The sequence below is a fragment of the Rhodnius prolixus genome, unplaced genomic scaffold (assembly GCF_049639745.1).
Source record: "Rhodnius prolixus isolate KJV_2025 unplaced genomic scaffold, Rpr scaffold_3, whole genome shotgun sequence".
NCBI classification, from domain to species: Eukaryota; Metazoa; Arthropoda; class Insecta; order Hemiptera; family Reduviidae; genus Rhodnius; species Rhodnius prolixus.
Genome location: NW_027411603.1, coordinates 54969454 through 54991151, shown reverse-complemented (window position 1 = coordinate 54991151; position 21698 = coordinate 54969454). Strand labels below are relative to the sequence as shown.

At 33.9% G+C, this 21698-nt stretch overlaps 1 protein-coding gene across 1 annotated transcript in view; it reads left to right on the top strand.

Annotated features, from left to right (window-relative positions):
- The window catches only part of IP3K2 (Inositol 1,4,5-triphosphate kinase 2), a 57262-nt gene that overhangs the window by 14704 nt on the left and 20860 nt on the right, over window positions 1–21698 (top strand). Inside the window, exon 3 of the mRNA XM_074125149.1 lies at window positions 17904–18006. Coding sequence (XP_073981250.1) covers window positions 17904–18006 — 103 coding nt within the window. The remainder of the gene's footprint in view (window positions 1–17903; window positions 18007–21698) is intronic.

The window sequence follows — 21698 nt, the reverse complement described above, 5'->3', positions numbered from 1 at the left end:
GCAAATAATAGGAATTTTCCAAGGAGTAAGCATCAGTGCTCTCACTGCAGCTGATAGATACCTCTACTAAAAAGTGTTGGTCCATACCCTCTACCAAGATATTATTTTTCTTTGCTCTCTTACTAGGAAGCAGAAGTAAATATTACATACATGTCAAATTTTGCATTGAATTTTCTCAGAAAATAAAGTTTTTAGCTCCCCTGGGTCCAAAGTAATTGTTAAAAAAACTGTTTAGGTATAGATTTCTCCCCCGCAGTAGTAACTCTAATGAGGGAACAATTAATTTATACAATTTCTAATGCTCATCTCACGTGTCCTAAAAAGTAGAATCAGTTAACAATTTGTTAATAATTTTTATATAATAAAATATATTATATGTTAATAATGTTAATAATTTGTTTTTAAAATAAAAGGAAATTACCAAGTCAAAATATATCTGGAGATTATTAACAAATACAACTTAACATTATTTATTCATGGATGATAAAAAAAAGCTGCAATAATAATAAATAAAAAAATATTAAATATTAGTTTCAATTATAATTCGAATAGTAATTATCGTATTGGTTCATTAACATCAATCTGTTTCATAAAGTCCACAAAAGTGAAGGAAAATTTTCTGTGAACCAGTCGGTTCTTCACTTACTTCTAGTGAACTTCAGTAGTTAAAATTGGTCATATCAGTCGATTCCGTGAAGTTCCTAGTTTTTGTTAGTCAACTAACAGTTGTGATCTGATTTTGCGCTAATTTACCATTACTGATTTTGGATGTGAGTATTTGGATCGGTGCTGCCGTTTCGTGTCCTGACGAAATTTAAGTAAGTGAGTTTTATAATTAATGAATTAATTAATTATTGGCGGCGCGTTACATCAAGGTCTTAAGCCTTCATTTGAACTATGAAAACTTAAGCTTCTAATTCCTTTTAAACTAATTTAGCTAAATTTTGACGAAGTAGTGAAAATTGATCTTTTACACTTATTTAGAAAATGACGAGCTTATGATTCCCTAATGATTGATGAACATGCAATTTTTGAACTTAATTATATTTGAAGTTTTTATGTGTAATGTCCTAATAGAAATAATTTTTGTGTGAAACATATAATTTGCGGTAATGTTCTAATAATAATATGTTGAAAATGGGGTTGGGTCGCAGTGCTTGATTACTATCGTGCATTTTATCCATCGTAGTATGTACTATTTTTTTTTTATTTTTTACTTCTGACTGTTTCGGATTTTCACCGGTTAAATTCATTCACCAGAGTGATGTAGAAAATTTGCCCTCACCTGCTGACTCTGCACTTACATAAATTTTAACGGAAAAATGTTTCCAATAAAAGTGATAGTTGTATATGTTAACAATTAGATTACTAAGTTTAAATACAATCGTAGGACCTGTTTGGTGAAAACCTAAAAAACCGAAATTCAATTTAGTGATGTGGCAATTCGGTTAGCTGATATTTTCCGAAAATTAATAAAGGCAAAATCATTGGGCAAAACAGCCGCATTGAATTCAAGTTTGTACTTTACTGTAATTTAAGCCATACTATATTGTACGTGAGGAATGTATTGATTTAGGATGACGACAACAAGAAAGTCTTTAGAGTGTTCACGCGAGGTTTTATTGCTTTAGAAATCGCTTAAAACAAAATATTGTGATGGTGCCCGCTGGAATTAGTAGTCCAGCTATTGACTAGAGAAGTGGCAAGTGCTCTTGATTTTGCACTCCAAAATTGTGCGGTGCGTTGTTTGGAGGAAATGGAGCGTCGGGCGCCTGGCCGTGCCGTGCCCAGACCACGCTCACTCATGGAGAACCTGCTAGTAGCGAAGATGGAGCGCGCCAGACTCTGCCCAGCCCCGTTAATGCGCATGGACTCTACGGATTCTGCGTACAGCGTGGCATCCAGTTCGTCGTTGGCCAGTGAAGTGTGTCGCTGCGACGATTGCTTACTCGGCATCGCCGATCTCCACCTGTCCTCTCAGGAGCTCCAAAGAAAGGTAGTAGCTCTTTCTAAAGTCAAACTAATTTTGCAGCTAGCATCTTACCTGCAACCGCCTGCCCCTTTGGATGTTAAAGGACCAGCAAATTCAGAACGTATTCTGTCTATTAATAACAGGATCAGGACACAATATTCAGTGGTTGCCAAGGGTTGTCATTGTACATCTTCGGCTATATACGTAGTCAGTGAGGAAGTTGCATGTATATTGGATTAGTAGGGGCAGGAGAGTAAAGAGTAAATGATTGTCTCTGAGACTTTTCCACGAGCTACTCTAGTATAGCACTGTCTATGTTCTTAAGTCTAACTTCAAATGTCCTGCCACGCAAAAACGATTCTATAATCGATTAAAATAGTACGTATGTATTTTTTACATTGCTGAGTTGTCCAGTACGCCAATTTAGGACGCATGCAGCTGCTAGGACAAGAAATGCCGCCGTGAATTCCTTATTAAAATTGCGTAAAATATGTTGATTCTCATAAGTTGATTTACTGTTGAGAGTTTCAATCAGAAATCGAATTGGTGAAGTCGAATGGTAAATGAATAGTATAACAGTAGCGTTCTTCTTTTTTCTATTAAACTAACCTTATGGAAGTCTAATGTTCAAGATGCTGGTTAGGAAGGGAGTCCTTTTCATGAACTTTTTGTTTGAAGTGCTTTAATTATGAGGACTTTTCAGAAGGAGAAGTGTGTGAGTTGAGAAGTTTTATAGAGCAGCTTAGTTGCTGCACTTGATTGTTGATGTCATCGGTCCATTATCCTGATTTTTCGAGTCACATTAAGTGAATTTGTTATTAACTCGCATGGCATTCTTGGCATCGAGTTTTTATCTTCCAGTGGTGGAATCGGTGTTCGAGTAGTTCAGTCAAGAATCGCCAGGAGTTTACCCTTCCAAGAAAGATCTGTATGAGTGGATTCTGTAATTGTCAAGGTCCCATTTAATTTGTCGTGCTAGTCGGTTATCAGTTTTTTTAGAGATTCTTATTTTTTTTGCTAAGTATTGCAATTTATATTTTTTCGTAAATTAAATTGAGGGTATATCCTGGTAAATAGTTAAATCTTTTAATACTAGTAAGTAGAGATGTGTGCAGATGTGTTAACATTCTGGATGAGTACAAAGATGTGACAGTCATATCAGAGAGGGTGTAATACATAGATGCTGCCACATAGATTTGTTTAAGTCGCGTCTAATCGTTTCCCATTCTACATTTCGAGTGATCGATTAATTTAGCCAGTTGCTCACTTACTAGATAGGTGGTGAGGGTAAAATTCGCTGATTAAGTCTAAGTTGACATTTTGTAGCGGCGGGATGGTCAGAACAACGGGTTGGTAGGAAGATTGACCGGGTAAAATGTTGGAGCTGAGATATAAATGTTTCAGTTGTCAGAGTAAGCAGATATGTAGTAGGGCCACTGTTATAAATTGTTCAGTATCCCCTGTATGTGGGGGGTAGTTGTTCAGATTCCCAAGTGATGGTATGCTGTTTGATGAGTTAATTTGTTGATGGTCATCTCGCTGAATTCTTTTGTTTAATCTCAGGCATGCAGATATAATGTTAGATTGCCTGTGTGTTGATGGATAATTGAAGCCTCGAGATTATCTGTAGGATCTAGGGAGAAATGCCCTATTTTTGATGTTTCTTTACATATAGAAGGCCTTTCATATTGAAGCTACATGTGTTTTTCTGTCATTCGTCGTCCAAGAACCTGCGTGAATGCATTGCGTTTAGAGATAAATATTTGTGCTTCTTTGTCAGATTGATCTTTTATACCTATTTGTACATCATCGTTAAAACTTATTGGAGCAAATAAATTAGAAGGTAGAAATTAGTTAATGGTTGCAGTAGATCAAGAAAAATTGAAATTGCTCTTCTGTTAGCTGCTTTCTATTTCTGGGCTATTTAATAAACGCTGAAATGACAAGAGTACCTAACAGTACATCAGTACTTCATTTCTTTGTTTCACGTTATTTATTTTTGTAGTTTTAATTTTATTCTTTTTTTTCTGGATTCTGCATTAATATTTAAATTATTTTAATAGTTTTATCAAATGGATTTGTAGTTTTAACATGGGTAGTGTTATGTGATTCTGTTTCCTGTATTGAATTGTTCGTAATGTTCCATGTGTTAGTACCAAATATTCAGTTAAAATCAATTATGAAAAAAAAGTGACAGTAGGTAAACTTTCCTAACTTAGAAAATGATGACTATTTTCACTTTCTTTCATATCATTTTATTGTCCATTATTCACACAAAAGAAAATGTAATAAAAGTTAATATTTAGATACTTAAGAACTTATGTACATCAACTGTTAAAATTTTTTATAGCTTATATAACAAAATATCACGCAAACATTCACTTATAAAAAACAAATCTGCTGATTCTTTTCATCAATTCATTAATACGTGAATTTAATCCAATCAGGATTGCCCATTATTATGGGCATAAAAAAGTAAAAGTAAAGTAATCGACTATTTTTCAGTCTTGGTTGAACGTCCATCTTCCAAATTATGGACATAATTATAACTAGTTAGTTGACTCAATAAGAGTAAATTTACTCAGTTTTTATGGTTATGATTACTTGCTAATGGCAAAAAAAGGAAAGAGTGATGAGTATTCCTTTAAAGGGAACACTTAATGTATTACATATATGGTTTTTAACTGAATAATGTTTGTAAATATTACAAGTGGTAATGAAAGCTGAGTTCTCTTCGATTGGAAGCGGAATGAATCTTATATCCATATGACATGCAGCTTGCGCGTAAATTAATTGAATTACATTGATAGAACGGAAACGAAGTTGGTGAACAGTACAATTGGGATTGCGTCACACCCCCACTACAGACTCAGCTAAAAGAGCGGGGCGCTACTCAGTCCAGCCAGTTCAGTGCGAGCACACTAGGTGTGACGAGGCGGTGCATGGTTCGTAATAGTAATAAAACAATAGGTCGTGTTAGTCTACAAAAAAGAGAATAAAAACAAATCAAACCGGGTCCGTCTGTGACAATCCTCACTTTTTGGGCAGTTTTCTTCGTCAACGAAAAAAAGACTCACCGATTGAAAGACAGCTCAAATTTGGAAAACTGAATTTGTATTTCAGGTATTCAAGATGTTTAAGCAAAGTAATATTTAGTGGGCAAGTTTCAAACAATTTCTTGTATAGGACAAACATGTCTTCAATTAATTTGGTCAGTGAACGTGTGTTAATGTTGCTACCACAGCAGTGCCAAACTGCTGAGTTTCTTTAATTTAAATTTGCTTATTTATTTTTTCTCAAACTTATGTTTTTCTCTGTAAATTTTTTACAGCAATTCAAAAAAAGTGAAACTTGTTTGAAACTTTCTTTGTTTATAAACAACTGAAGGCTGGATGCATCATATTAAGTTGTAGATGACTTGTGTAAGAGACCATCTGAGGCCGACACGACGTTTTACTGACTAATTTCGATATTTAGAAGCCGCTTCAAGAAAGTAGCTTCTCGCGGCAGTGTGAGTTGTGATGAGTCGGCCTTGAGTCCATGTGCCGGCTCGCCCACTGTGGGACCAGCTCTCTGCGCGTTTGCACGCATGCAAGTCTCCATAGTATCTACACTTCCGTGAACCACAGATACTCCTCATTCCCACAAGTTATAACGTACATTTTTTTTCAGTCTGGAAGTATTCACTTTATATGATGTAGGATACGGTTAATACAAACAATATTTGAGGAACCCTTACGTTCCAATTTGTCAATCGTTTATTTTTTTCACTTTTTAAAAATGTTTTAACAATCGTGATTGTACTACCTATTTAGAGCTAGCACTAAGTACAGTGAAAGCCCGCTTGTTTTTTACTTTCTTTTTCTGTAGGGAAAGAGTAAACACTGCCATCTTACTGAATTTTCACAGGAAATATCTTTTTCCGAAAAAGTGGTTTTTAAATTTGTAAGTGTGGTTATGACCAAAAAATTTCAAAAATGGAAATTTCTAAGCGATCAAATCCTTTTTCTAGAAATACCACTTTACAGATTAGATTTTCTCGAAAATGACTCTGATGAAGAAGGACAAAACTATTAAAACTAATATGGATCGACTAGCGTTTAGGTGACGGTTATAACCTTCTGATACTAGGAATGAAGAAGGAGGATCATTAAATAACGAAGTTACACCTGAATCTGATTTATAGCAACTATTCACCATCAGATTGCGACTAGTTTTAACGCTGGCTGGCTCTCCATGTGGTAACTTGCTTAAAATATTCTCTGCCAAATGGCCGCTATTTCTTCAACTTCTGACTCTCAATAAAAATTAATCTACATTGATATTTTATGCTTTAATAAGACGTTTAGTCAGTCCTCAGAATGCCTTGCCTTTAGTTTTGAGTAATTTTTATTTTGTGAGGGCAGCTATAGCTTCTCGTGAGAAATCAAAAGGCAGGGACATCGGGAGACTGGCTGTTTTGGTAAGAAAAGTTTTACCTTTTAAAACACTCTGATTTCTAAAACTAACTAATGACGTTGCAAGGATTGCAATTGCATGGTACTGAATAAATTTCTAGCAAATTTGCAATTTAGAATTTAGTTTGGAATATTTTGAAATTTTCTTCGCTTAAATTTTGTTTGGTGGTGGAATCGATTGTGAATTAATTATTTTAGATGATTTCAACTGTTCATGAATAGGGCAAAGAAATTTTAGTCCAAGGTTTTTAATTTTCAAGATATGAATTTATGTCTGCTGTTAAAGTGAATAGAAATAAAATGATAAATATTCATTTAAATTAAATGAAAAATTATTATCTCGTAACTTTAAGGCAGGACTGTGTGAAAGTAGACTTGTGTGTAAGAGATAATAACCAAAACTTGGCTACTTCTTTCATTTAAAATCTTCCCACATTTCATTCATCCCAACAGGTTTTAATTTCTCTCCAGTGCTAACAAGAGAATAATAATAATCAATTATGTAAATAAATCAAAATGAGTGGTAGGGAATGGAATCCACTACCTCAGTAATTATTACCTTGGCAAGCCTTATCAGAGGATAGACGATCAGAGAATCGCCTATTGTGGTCCTGAGTTAAATTAATTTTCACAAATGGATCTGTATGTATGTTTGCTGTTACATTTTTTTTTTGTGAATGTGTTTGGCCGGCGCTAGTGACAATCAAAGTTCTTGGAGCGCTCTAATTTAGTATTTGGTTTAGGATTCATCATGGGACCCAACAGAAAGCTTTTATCTGAGTGTTTCTATCTTGGAAAGTACAAGACTAAACTGGTGAAATAAATTTGTTTTCATGGATGCAGCTTAACTTGGAAAAAGGTGCTTAATCTTATAAAAAGTTTGGAGAACCTGGATAACCAACAATGATTTGTAATGTATAGAGGTTGGCCAGACTTAAATATATTCTCCTGAGTATAGATTATCCAAAAATAGTATGCTGCCCTAATAATAAGAATTTTATTATCACCATTAAAATGATAGAAAGTGTCAAATGATTGTCGGTCTAATCATGCTTTGTGCAACCTTGTGAATAGTTGTTATAATTCACTAGGGTGTCTGTTCTTTTAGTGACGAAGCAGCGAGCTTAATTCAACTAAGGGTGTGTTACAAGAGTCTCATTAATTTGATCGTAGAAGCCATAAAATAGCCACAAAATAAGTACTAAACAAATGTGTTTCAAATCAGAGAAGAGGTATTCAATTCTCAGCAAGTTCAGGATGAAAGTAAGCAGTAGGAACGCCTACAGAATTCCTCTTCCACACACACACACAATATGAGTGTTTAACATATTAATAACGACATAATATGAAATCCCAACATTTTTACAATTCCTAGTCGTATTAAGGAATGTCTTTTCGATTTTGTCTGTTTTTGCAAAGTAAATATTCGAGAAGATGTGCAAGCATGGCCATTTTATCTAATGCCTAGTTACTCAGAGCGTATAATTTTATACATTTTATAAAATGTCTATTGCGAAAAAGTAAGTCTACTAAACACTGATCGTACATATAATGATATGCAATGATAAGTTTACCAAGAGTTCTAGTTAATCGTATGTACGGAAGTAACAAAATAAGAAAAAATAATTAAATAATTAAATGTTATGAAACTTTAATTATTTATTATTATTTAAAAATTATATATAATTTATTAATTATTTTTGGCTAATTTTAAAAAGTTGAAAAATAAGAACAGTAATTTGAGCTGTGGTAAAGTTTTGTAGAAAACTTAAGCAAATAGAATAGCTAAAGCACACATCCATTTACAAGTACGTATGAAAGTTTTTTTTTCAAGAGTTGCCGGGTTATTATTCTTTTTTTTAAGAATAATACCACGGATATGGTAAGCGATCTAGGAATTATGAACTATTTCTTACTCTTCAGATTTTCTAGTTATAATAATTCTGTGGCTTGGTGCAAGAAGTGCCAATGTAAAAAAAAAGGATTACGAGTGTACGTCCTCTTTGGGTTACCTGTAGGGGGGGAAATATCGATGCTAAATTTTGACATTGGCACTAGTAAGTTTTAGTATAACTCAGTTACTACTTTGAACTTGACTTCGGCGCTCCTTGCAAGAAAAATTCTGATGGTTCATATATCAAAACAGATTTTTTACCCATTTTTACCAAAATCTGACATTGGCATTTCTTTCACCAAGCCACAGAAATATAAACAAATAATTATAAATAGTTATAACAAACAAGTAGTAAACAAACAATTATGAAAGATTTAAAATTGATGCTTGGTTGTGCGATAGTAAAGCCTTAGTAGAACTTAACACCGAAGAGAATGGTTAAGTTCTTAAATCGCGGGAGAGGAGAATGACTAAGCTATCTACATCTACTTACTTCCCTTCCTTACTCTTTACCAAAGTTTCGACTCTGCTTTGGCCTTCCTTTATTTTATTACAAATTTGCCCCTTGTCCTTAAATAACGTGTGCAAAAAATGTAAAACAAAAAAAACTATACATTTTCAATGGAGACACGGGCTCTGCTTGAAATGTGATGATTTTTTTTCTCTTGTAGCATCTTTTTCAGGTTGCCGAAGGTAAAGAAGTAGCTCCCTTATTTGTTCGCTGTGTAGAGGAATGCCTTAAGCGTCAACCAACATATCCACGCGTGTATTTTGAGCACACTTGTCCTAAGAAGATCGAGATCCTCAAGACTGTTCTTGTTGATGAAAGATGTGAGTAATACTTGCAACGTCAAATATTGTTCCGGAAGAAGGCACAAGCATGACCTTTCATCGTGAGAACCAAAACTGGTGTATTTTTCCGCTGTACCAACGAAGATTGATTTGATTAACCCAATACCTATAGCACTCTTCCCAAAACACCTGATGTAATGAAATAATGAAAATAATTATGACGACTTTTAACGAAAAAATTATAAATTCTTTGATTGCTTTTCTATTTAAACAAGGGATAAGTGCGCTCAACATAAAATCGAAATGAAAAGAGCAACTTAGAAAGTATATCTGCAGCAAACTAATGACCAGACGAAAATTTAGAACGGTTCCGTAAAGTAGTTTATAAAAACAGCCAAGTCGAAAAGTACAAGTCGTCACTGTGACCCTTTAACTCTTTAATAGCTCACTTAGTAGACGCTTCCAAGCCGCAGAAAGAATTCTTCAAGTCCACCATAAATCATAATAATTAAAACTGTTAACAAATATATTAATACAATTCATAAAGTGGTTGCAAGTGTATATACAGTGTACCAGATTGGAATGGTGTGGTCACGTTATCAGCTGGAAGAAAATGTTTATTTTACATATTATCTCTGACGTCATATCGGTGTTTCCTTACTAACGTTCAGCTGGCGGTCTCAGTTAGTACTTGGCTAATTATTTTATTAAAATAATATAATTATTATTATTATTTTTTGTAACATAGTTTATGCAAATGAAATATTTTAGTATTTACTTGAAATTAGCTGTTTAAATAAATTAAATATTTTACATACGAAGTTTAAGGAACATGCGAAAAATCCTGAATAAAACAAATCTAGTGTAAACCTCCCTCGCTCAACTTTTCCTTACCGCAATGACCAAAGTTCCAAAGAATGCTCTGGAGCAATACTAGAAGGAAGTCAATCGCGATAGAAGGGACACGAATTTTCCTAATAAAAAATTATTAAAATTATAGTGAATGAAATATAAGTTACTGTAAAATCTACAGAATATCGTAGAAGTCGTTCCTGAGAAAATTTCAAAAAAAATTAAGAAACCGTTCATTAAAGTGGCACTATTAGTTGGGAAATTTCCTACAATTTTGGAATTTCACTTTCATATAAATAAATGAATAGCCTTTATTTCCGTTTCGTATATAAATGACAAATTTACACAAATGCAAAATTTTTCTAATGAAAAAGTAATCTTTAATCGAAAAATTAAATGGAAAACCTTTTATTTTAAATTTTATATTAATTATGATTAAACATTTTTGGTAACTAGGCCAATTTCCGAGCAAAGGCTTTTTCCATAATTGTTTATTTCCAGTAGGTGACGCTCTGACTTCAGATCATCTGCCCATCTTAAAAAGTGCCTTTATCTTTTTCCTCTATTACTCAGCGATATCCACCTGTCATCGGTCAGTCTTGCTACATGTCCCGCCCTTTTTAATGTCTTTACATCATTCAATATATCGTCTAGTTCTGTCATTTTCTGTAAGTATATATTTTTTATTTTATCCTTTCGTTTAAAGTTAAAAATACTCCTTTCTATCGACCTCTGAGTAACATGATGGCGATGAACATTCTTTTGGAGAGAGACCAAGTTTGTGAACCATATATCTATCATGCAGGGAAAAATGCATGTGTGAAATAAATGTCGTTTTCAGGTCTCGTGTTTAAACCAAATAAGCTGATCCTGTTCAGTGAGGCTTTACCTCTAGGCTGGCACTCAAGGTAGTATAATAGTTTGGGACAAGTTACCTTTTCATCTCTTCTAAAAGCCGCATTTCTTTTGCCTGTTGATTAGACTTTTTTCCACCTTTTCCAAGTTGCAAGATGGAATCCAAAATTGCTAGCGTGATTTTTATCTTTTATATATATATATATTTTTTTTTTTTTTTTTTGTATATACCCGCTACTGATCGCTTGAATTAACTTCTTTGCAGAACTTTTCACTTATCCGTTTATTAATCATTGACACTGAAAACGACTTCAAGATATTGTAAAGAGGAAACTTGTGAGCAATCAGATAGAAACACATACCCAGAAATAAACATAACAAAAATCGTATACCTTATATACAATTTAAGATATTCTTCAGACAAGAATGTTTTTGTTTTAAGGTAAACAATGCAAGGTACACTGTATTAATAGCAAATGCATTTTTCTGTGACCTTTCGATTATACTTCGAGTTAAGTTGCTAACTTATGGAATAAACAGTGCAGAATACAATCAGGAGTGGGGAGAAGGTAGTGTAATCTTTGAACAATACATTGTTACATAAAGTGATATTACTTGTCGGACCCCGCCAAGGACACTAACTCCGTCACTTAGATTAATGTACATACGTCACAAACGTGATTCTTTTGTAGCTAATTATGTTCTCTGCGTAAGTTCGCATTTGAGGTGCCCTGGATCCCGTCGGATGTGAGGGAAATTTAGTGGAAATATCAAGAATAAAAGCTGATAATGCTTTTACAAGTCTAATGGTACATTTTCTTGAAATGCATGCATCAAAAGTTGAAGCTTCAGTCAATCAGTTTTTCGTCTGCCTAAATTTGAACTTACTGCAATTTTTCATTTTTGAGTTATGGCGGACCTCGCTTACCTACAACAAGACAGACACACTACCAATTCATTATATTAATCTTACAAAACCATTTTTTTGTGCTCAAGAGACCTCTATTGTTTCTGTAGTATACGAATCTGTGTTCTCTCACTGAGTATAGCTGATAGTGTTTACAAGTTAAGGTTAAAATCCTCTGCAAGTCAGGAATGTATCCGTTCCAAGCAACTGAAGTAGGTACTCTTTAGGAATCAAGATCTCCACACTCTCCACTTCAAACAAAAAAAAATGAGTGCAGTCTGAAGTGCAATTATATTATTAAATACGCTTGAAACTTCTCTTTTTGGATTTCGATGGTTGCCGTATGACATGGGGTGCGTTCCACTAAGCGATCACAACGACCACGCTCACGACCGCGATTTTGTCCGTTCCACTTGCTTGTGAACGTTACAATCGAAAGCCCAAGTGGAATGGTCTATGGGCGTTTTAACCGTTCATGTAAACATCACAAATGGCGGCCTCGAAAATAAGTCAGAAACTTGAAGAGGTAGGTTTTTAATTTTAACCCCGTTTATAAGCAGTTATAATAAATTTTATTATTATTGGTAAAGTTGACTTATATTAAAGATATATATATAATTCAATTTTTTATATCACATTTTAGTGGAGTATTTATAAAATTTACATTTAAATAAAATTAAAATGTCTTTTGTGCAAAGTTGGATATTTATTAATAATGCTTTAGAAAGTTCTTTATCTAGTTCCGATGAAGAGTGGAATGCAATTTTTCAAAATCGCAATGATGAAAAGCGAAAACTTAGGCCACGTATTATTAGCTATCAGTGTAATTGATCTTTATTCAGATGAAGAATTTAGAAGTTATTTCAGGTAAATGTTTTTGTGTTATTCAGTGATTTAGTATGTAAATGGCTAAGTAATTATTTATTTATTTTAGACTTTCGAGAAACACATTCTATTATTTACATGAAATAACACTTTCATTTACTTGAGATAATTTTTTCGGTCGCCATATTTTGTTTTAAAAATTACGCCAATTCTGAACGCCCACTTCGACCCAGCTCTTAAGGTGGGGCGTTGTGGTCGCCGTGTGAGCGAAAATAATGACGTCATTAGTGACGTTTTCGCCACGACCACAACGACCGCGGTCGCCAAGTAGAACGCCTGAAGGTATGTTTTGATCGTTGTGATCGCTTAGTGGAACGCACCCATGATCGGCGGCGGTAAGTCGTACAGGTTCGGAGCTGATACTACCGGATAAAGATTTCCTTCAATTCAGAATTTTGGCATCACATTTAACTCCGTTATAATAAATTTGACGTAGTTACCAGTAGTAAGAGAAAGAAAGAATAAAATTTGAATGTCAATTAATGAGGTTAATATAATGAATGCACTGATTGAATTTCATTGTTCCAAATTGGCAGAACGACACAGTGTTTCCCACTCTGTAATGAATGTTGACGTTGCGACATCACCTGAAAGGCCGACTTCTCTCGCCTCAGGGCGCTGAAGCCACAAGTGATCTGGCGAAGGGCAATTTGCATTTTCAACGGACGTGCGCTTTGAGTGGCTACAGTACATCAACTGGTACCAAAAAACATTTCTTTTTACTGCAATTTTCAAAATTCTAAGTTGCAAATTATCTCTCAATTTCGAACCTTTACTAAATATTATATGGCTTTAGTTATGAACTACTAAAGCATTATATAAATCGTTAGATCAGGTAAAAACTTCATTTACACCCCTTTTGGGAAGTTGATTGCCCCTACCACGTTGCGCGTACCATTCGACTTTATTTTAATAACTCCTTTTCTACTACTAAAGGTAGTCTCTCATCATGAGAGTCTCTAGTCTAATGTGGCCTACATAATCTATTGCAAGCTTTAAGTTCGACTGTTTGTTGAGCTGAAAGCAGGCATCCAGGAACGGTCTCTAGGTTATAATAATTATTTTTCAAAAGGCTTAAACGAACAACCACCGATCGATCAGATGTCGGGAAGGAGGTGATTAGCAAACAAATTAAATAAATTCTATCCCTTACAGAAAAGTAATCTCCTTTACTATAACTTACAGTTTGAAAAGTTAAGTAGAAAAATATCCAACGTTTCAGTCATGCTTCAATTTAGAATTTCAGACTGACAGAAACATTCTAAAAAGCTTATGTATTTTATTTAAAATTGTTTCTAATTTTCCCCATCCTTCTGAACTTATTTCTCTTAAAAACTATTTATTGTGGTTTTCTAAGTACTTCCTCACAGAATACATTTTTAAAAAAAAACTTAAAAATCATTTGTACTTAAGTAATTTTATTTCATTAAATTTTCATTAATAATTTAAGAATTGACTAGCACTTTTTATGTATAATATATTTTGTGATAAAATGTGTATTTCAGCTTCTTAAATAGTAAAAAAAACATGAGTTTCATTTCAACTCTGTCATTTTTATTGTGGAGCTTTATTATACTTCATTAGTAGAAAAAGAGAAAGTTTGAGCTGGTCTACTACTATCGTAATTTTAATCACGGACTTGAAAGTACATTTCAATTCTGTATTATTCTTACTACGGAATACAATATGGCCAAATGCGCTCAGAGTACAAACAAAATAAATAACCGCTAATATTTACGCCTGAATTATAATTAAATGTATGTATAATTAAGGACTTAAACTCGTAAAATACTGTGTTAATGAAATATTTAGTAGAGTAAATTAATAGTAATTTCCCTGAATACTATATAAAAATGTAGTAATTAAAAAACTACGTAATTATTATTAATGCTTAATTACCTCATTCAAATTAATCAAAGAAGAACTGAAAACTATATTATATAAATAGCTATAGCTATATAAATAAGAAACAGTAAGTTTCTTTAAGGCTGCACTTAAATCTGATTTCTTAAAAAACAAAAAAATTGTGTTAATGTATGTTGCATTTTTTTTAGATCTTAATTTGTTTTATTGTAATTAATTTTTTAAATTTCTTTCATAGAGTTTCATTACAATGCTGTGCTTAATCCAAGGGAAACTAATAATATCACTAGTAATATAAATGTGATTATTAGGCTTTCAGTAAGGGAATGTAATATGGGTGTTCCATTGTGTAGTATGGCGATCAGGATTCTGCTCTAACTGCTCACACTAGCCGCTCACAAACATTTTGCCGACCAGAGAGCGAATGTCATGGTAAGGCTCAGATGATCTAGAGGATAGAGAAGAGAAAGGGTGTGTGTGTGGTGCTTGTAGGTGCTGCTGGAGATGGCCCGATGACTGGAGGCTCCAGAAGAGCAGAGCGGCGATCCCCTTCCCCTAGATCGCCACCGCTGGCTGCACCTGGCTACGAACAATACTCCAAATCGTTACTAGACGTTCCCTATCTCTGCGTTGAGTATGGCGAAGCTTCCAGTGACGATCTCAGTTCTGAGTGGGATTCCGATGTTCCAGAGCCTCCACAAAAGGTACCGTCTCTCTTATTTTGGAAAGCAGTAGTTATAAATTGTACTTTTTGTCATCTGCCCTTTAGCCGATGGCATCTTGCAGAGAATGTTCACAGATAGTGAACATTCATCTTAAAACACTCTATGTGAGAGGTGCTCAAATACCAAAAGCCAAAATTGGGTTTTCATCGCAAACATTTCCTCCTTTTATTTAAAAAGAAAAAAAAAAAAGGTTATGTTTACACAATCACGAAGGAATGAATACCTAACCTAACGTGGACCTACTGAGCTTATATGTACATACTATGTAGAATAATTTCCTTAATAGTTATTTTACATTTTTGCAATAAATTATTTCAAACGTTTTTCAATATTAGGGGCATTGAGTACTTCAAAATATTTCCCCAAAATATTGTTATTTTTTTACATATTTAGTACCTCGTTAGTATTTTCCGGCATTAATTAATTACATCATGAAGATGATAAGGCGTTTTCGTATTATTTACTGTTTTGATGCAATCTCGAGGATTCGCATCCTGTTCCTCCAAAGTTTCTTTAAGATGTCAAAGATCTAAAACAAGACTTTTATTTGCGTTGAAGAAATCACTTCAGCATTTCCCGAAAGTTTGCTAATATAATGTGCCATTCAACCTTCTTACTGTTAGCAGAAGAATGATAGAATAGGATAACTTAGGAGAAAAAAGTTTATCCTGCGTTATCCTTAGCTGATTAACGACTATTTCGTTAGAAGACTTTAGATAGTTCGAATATCTAAATCACTTCATTCTTGTCTGATGAAGACTGGGAGAAATTGAAATCTCTTTATTTAATTCGTTTTACATTACGGCGAAACTTATCTTGAATTACCAGAACGATTGAGGAGCAAGTGATCCTTTCCCAGCCGCATCTGAATTTGCCATCCAAGAGGCTCAGTTACTATCTGCAGTGGAATAACTTCGAACTAGTATATGCTGCATGTGTAGTTTCAAAAAGACGACTACTGTACATTCCTAATTGGATCGAATCTTGATTTCATTAGTGCAGCCAATGAGTAACAGGAATAATCAGCCCAGATTTCGATGTTGCAGATGAAACAGCAGTCTGCGAAGAGCGAAACTTGTTAATAACGAGTTCTTGCGGGGTCATTAAATTTTATGTTGAGATTGTCCCGTTCGCTCATCGAATTTTAATCTGATTGATTACTTACAGGATCTACTTCAAAGTAGTATTATGTCGGAATACCGTTCTACCGTCTTTTAACGAACTGAATTTTACACTTTGAACGCACTGGAATCAACTGTTTTAGAGGAATGAAATGCAATTCCTTTTAATTGTAGCAAACATCATTAGAAATATGTTGTCTTCATGTAGTAAATAATTTTCGAGGAGGGATGACTATTACATATCTTTATTACATAGATTAGCACATGTTTACTTATAAGTTGTGAGATTACTCCACAGATGGTGGCATTCTTTTCTAAAGAAAATATTCAAGAGTCTTCCACAAAGTATTTCTGATTGTATACTTGCGTTATTTGGCCTCAGCGTGGTGTATTTTTACATATACATACATTGTCTAAAATGTGTATCTTATTTATTTGGCATGTGTTTGTGAAGAAGGCGTAAAAAAACGGGATGTGGTCAATTATATGTTTTTAATAGAGTTAGAAAACGTATTTACGTACGTTCAATATTTTGCTGGCTGTATTGATGTATTTGGTGAGGTAAAGTTACATTACTCCAGGTTATTTATTGTTTTTGTATATGCTTTACGAATATTTATGTTGAAAATTCGTGTAATTAAATTGTAAGAGCAGATGTGTTATTGAATTGAGTAAATCTTAATTTATGCAAGTGGTATAGAATTTTTATCACTTGTACTTAAATTTAATATAATGAAAATAAGAAAGTAATGCTGGAACTCGACTGAGGGTCAGTGACCATGAGATGTTTTATGTAAGATATTTATAATGTAGTACTTATTAATGAAATGAAAATAAATAAATATTTCTATAATTATTATTCTTACGTTTTCCAGAAAATTTCGATTCTCAGATTTTCTCAGCATGTAGGCAATGCATTTAATATATGTAACTGTGTACATAGATATGTAGGCGGAAGAACTGTAATTAGCTCTACTGTGATAATTGTATGGGATCTAAGAGTTGTTGTCCCTAGATAGAATTTCTCGAATAACAATTTTCTTGGAAAAGCGCTTCCTACAAAAAGTGTAAGTGTTTGTGATTAAATAGCTCTTTGTTATTAAAAAATATCTAAAAATTATGGAGAACATGGTGGTAAGAAAATGCTGAAATTCAAAGAAGGTATTTTAGAGTACAAAAGTATAATAAGGTGTGAAGAAATAATCAGGATAATGATGGCTTCAATTCAAGTAATCAGATACACTCCCAACCACTGTCTTTAATTGTGCATTTAATATATGCACATATGCTTTATTGTGCACCTTCTCAAATTAAATAGTAATAGCTATCTTTGTTTTAAAAGTCAGAAAAAGGAACTGTGATTGCATTTCTTCCCAAAACAGCTGTTTGAGAAATTAAACTAAGATAAGGGTACCACCCTTACCTACCGGACAGTTTTATTCACTTTTGCACCATGTGTAACATTGTTTTTTTAAAAAAGAAAACAATCCGCTTGGAAGTTTAACGATAAACTTGGCATCTGTGGGAACTTTTACTTGTTAGTATTTGTCTGTTATTTATGCCGAGTGGTACTGTTGCAGCCATCGGGATGGAGGAAGCTGAGAAACATAGTGCAGTGGACGCCCTTCTTCCAGACATACAAGAAGCAGCGATACCCTTGGATTCAGCTTGCTGGCCACCAAGGTGAGCCGAATGTCATTAGAGCTCGCCAGAGCAATATATTTACTTAATTCTAAACGCCAGAAACTCATTCAGCCTTGATTGCTATATTTGTTTTGCTCAACAAATTTGATTTTTATTTCTTTAATTGACAACTGCTGGTCCGCTTGCGGAGCTAGCCAATTAAATCTTTTAGGAATGGAGCCAGTGATTTAATGTGGTTTATTGCTTCTGTATTATTCTTTAATCGTTTGGTAACTGCAAATTTGATTATTTTTTTGAGGACAATTAATCCACAACCTTTCTGAGACAATTAATTCACATCCCTTTCCCGACAAGTTTCCTACTTTCTCTTACCACCAGCAAGGAAAGGTATTGCGACTCCACAAGTTTTGAGTTCCCTTGTATAAAATAATAGTTAATGTCCAAACAAAGACCAACATTACAAATACAATAAAAGTAAATAAGTTTTGAGTTTTCACCGAAAATATCCTTGTAGAGGTTCTTCAAGTCCGAAAAATATTTTTTATTTTTTTATTTCTTAATACTTTTAAAGAAGTTCAATAAAGTAGCGCTACATCCTCATTTTAACATTGTATGTTTTAGTATTTTCATTCAAAACAAGTTGTTCCGGACTGTTTTAGTTAATTATTTGTGAATTTTAAAAATAGCTAAAATTTGGCAAATTCGAAAATGATTGATATAATTTAGAGTCAGGGTTATTAATGAAAGCTGATCAATTCACACCAGGTGCACATAAATAGCTGGGTCAATCGGTGGCCAGTGTGGCAAGGGTCGAGTACAGTCAAGAGAGTGCAGTGCTGTGGTGTCGAATCACTCGAGCTCTAACAGGCTCACAAAAGATCCGCAAAAGAGAGCAAATATTCTCAGTTTGCTGCTGTTTCCTGATTTAATACTAGTTAGAACATACTATCGAGTCTTTCTGCAGAAGTAAAGTTTTGTTTTTCCAAAGCAGGTCGATCTGCTACATTCGGAATGTACTGATGAGTTAGTATCCCATTAGAGGACTCGTGCCACAAACATTTCCACGCTCAAGTCCATTTTCCTCAACCTTTTTTAAGGTGTGACTGATAGGATGTTTTCTGCACCTATCCTTTAGCTCCACTTTAGCAGCGGTGCCCCCTGCTAAAAGATGTTTCATTGCCGCACTCATATGCTCTTGTACCCACTAAATTGAGTTGAAAAATAGTTCTTAATATTTCCTGGAATAAAGGGGAGGCTGGTGTAACCTGGAATAAAGGGGAGGTTTTTCCCCTGAAATTATGCCTTTTTTCCTGAGTTGCCTTCATACATGAGCTGGCTGATTAATGAAACATGCCTTTTTTTAAACATTCATCTATAATGGAAAATTTTCCAATTTTACTAGTCATCTTTCGGAAAGCAACAATACAAGTTTTATCCGACCAATTTTTTTCCATGAAAATTCAATATATGGCTCTTAGGCGCCATGATAGCCGAGCGGTTAGAGGCGAGACCTGCGAAGCTAATATGTATTGTGATACTGGGTTCGATTCCCCGGTCTTAGGTCTTGGATTTTATTTAATGGTTAATAAAAGAAATTTACAGTAAAGTAAGTTTGCTAGTCGCCTCCGTCCACACCTAATAGGTAGTTGGACGTTAAGCCCCGCCTGAAAAAATAGGCGATTACTTTATTATGTGGCACTTGTGGAAGAGAAGAGTGGGGTAGGCTTTCCTCTTAAGTTATTTAAGTTTTACACCTTTAGTAATGCTATTGAAATTACGATATTGAAAAAACGTATCATTAGAATCTTGTGAATTGTATTAAGAGAAAATGATCTAGGTGTATTGCTGGTTAAAACCGGCTAGCCCAAATTGGAGACGATCGCATTATCTCCTCTTACTACTAGTAAGAGAAATCTGTCTCGTTAAAAACTGTCACTAAAACTAAGATGGCAATTTTTTCTTCGAAATAGATATATTTCTGTTGACAAAAATTGAAACACACTTCAATTTTAGAATGGTGTGAGTATTAGAAATGATGCAATACTATTGACGAGGTGTAGCAATGTCAACAATAGGTAAAAACTGACCAAAGGGTCAGTGAAAAAAAACATGTGAAAAAAACCTTTAAATAAAACTGAGTTTTTTGCAGATGTACACCCTAGTAGCGGTTAAAGCTCCTCATTGAATACAAAATGTTATAAGATTCCAAATAGGAAGTACGATCAACTTAACTTGCGTCACCAAACAGGTCCAAGGTTTACACTTGAAGGTCGTCCGCACTCCAGGAAGTACGTCTCTGTAACTCACCACAATAGAAATAATTTGAATAACATGCGGATGAGGGTGGCGTGTTAATGGCAGCATTATGGGGCCAAACAGTTCGTCATGACCGCCCTGCTTCATTTTTGGGGGGCCCCCTACCTAATAATCTTATGTTTCAGTTAAAAAAAAAGTTCACTAAATAAATGAATGAATTTCATTTACCCTTGCAGAAACCTAGTACTTTTTGTTTTATAATTTAAATAGTTTATTTCCAAAAAAGCATTATCCACAAGAGTTTAAAAGAGTTTTCAGTCTGTATGGGTGTGACCCAGATTCAACTCCAACTAATTAATAATAATAATAATAATAATAAAGTGCCTTTATTCAAAATTTTACAGAATTACATACTTTTTTTTTTTAATTCGTAACAGACAAATACTCATGGTTGAAGAACCGTCTGAGGGTTGTCCCTACTTATTTTTACCCTTCTACATGATGAAAGCACAATGAATGAACTGTTAAATAAATACAACAAAACAAAGAAAAACAGAAACAATAAAAGAAACAAAGATAAAATAAAAAATAATCTCACCACAGACAGAAGCAAAAAAATAAAATACAGAAAACTAAATATTCTTAAATACAGTATACGACTTTATATAATAAATAATATTCAAAATTAAGGCCACTTAATATTTCATTTATTTACGGAATAGGCATACAGACACATTTAGGGGATACAGATACACATTAATAATAGATAAAACACTTTAATAATTAAATTCCTTCACCAGTTCGTATCTATATGCCCATGCCGCTTTACAATAGTTCACCAAGCTTTTCCAACACGCCATTTAAATAGTCCATAAACTCCAGCTCATTTAAACAATCTTTCTTAAAATATATGGACCTAAACTCTCTTAATATTGGGGATACCGCTATTAAGTAAAATACGTTTTCTTGTCTGTTTTCTAAATTACACAGAGAACATAACTTGATTTCCTTGTTGAATACGTATTTATTGAGGTATAGCGATTCTCCCCTAACTTTAATTATCCACCCAATGGAGCGAGCATCCAAGTTATTGCAATGTACTAAATTGGGTTGGAGGTCGAACGTTTTATAAAGTATGTGATGCTGACTTTTTATGGCTAAAAGCTTGTATTTATTAAGTATGCCATTCTTAAAATTTTCCATTACTGAATTGATACTCATGTTAAAGTTGATGAAATCAGTGAACGAGATATTATAGGTATCATAGAGTTTTACCTAATCCTTATACAGAAACAATTTTCTCGCAATGATCTCGTTCATCAAAATATTTGGGTATCGATGCGCCGGTAGGGTAAGACATCTTTTTACATATTTTATGTGCAAGTTTACTGTATATAGGAATGTGGGCAGTACATTAGTCTCGAGATATAGCACAAAGTCAGGTATATTATGCGGTAGGCTAAACGTTTTTTTGA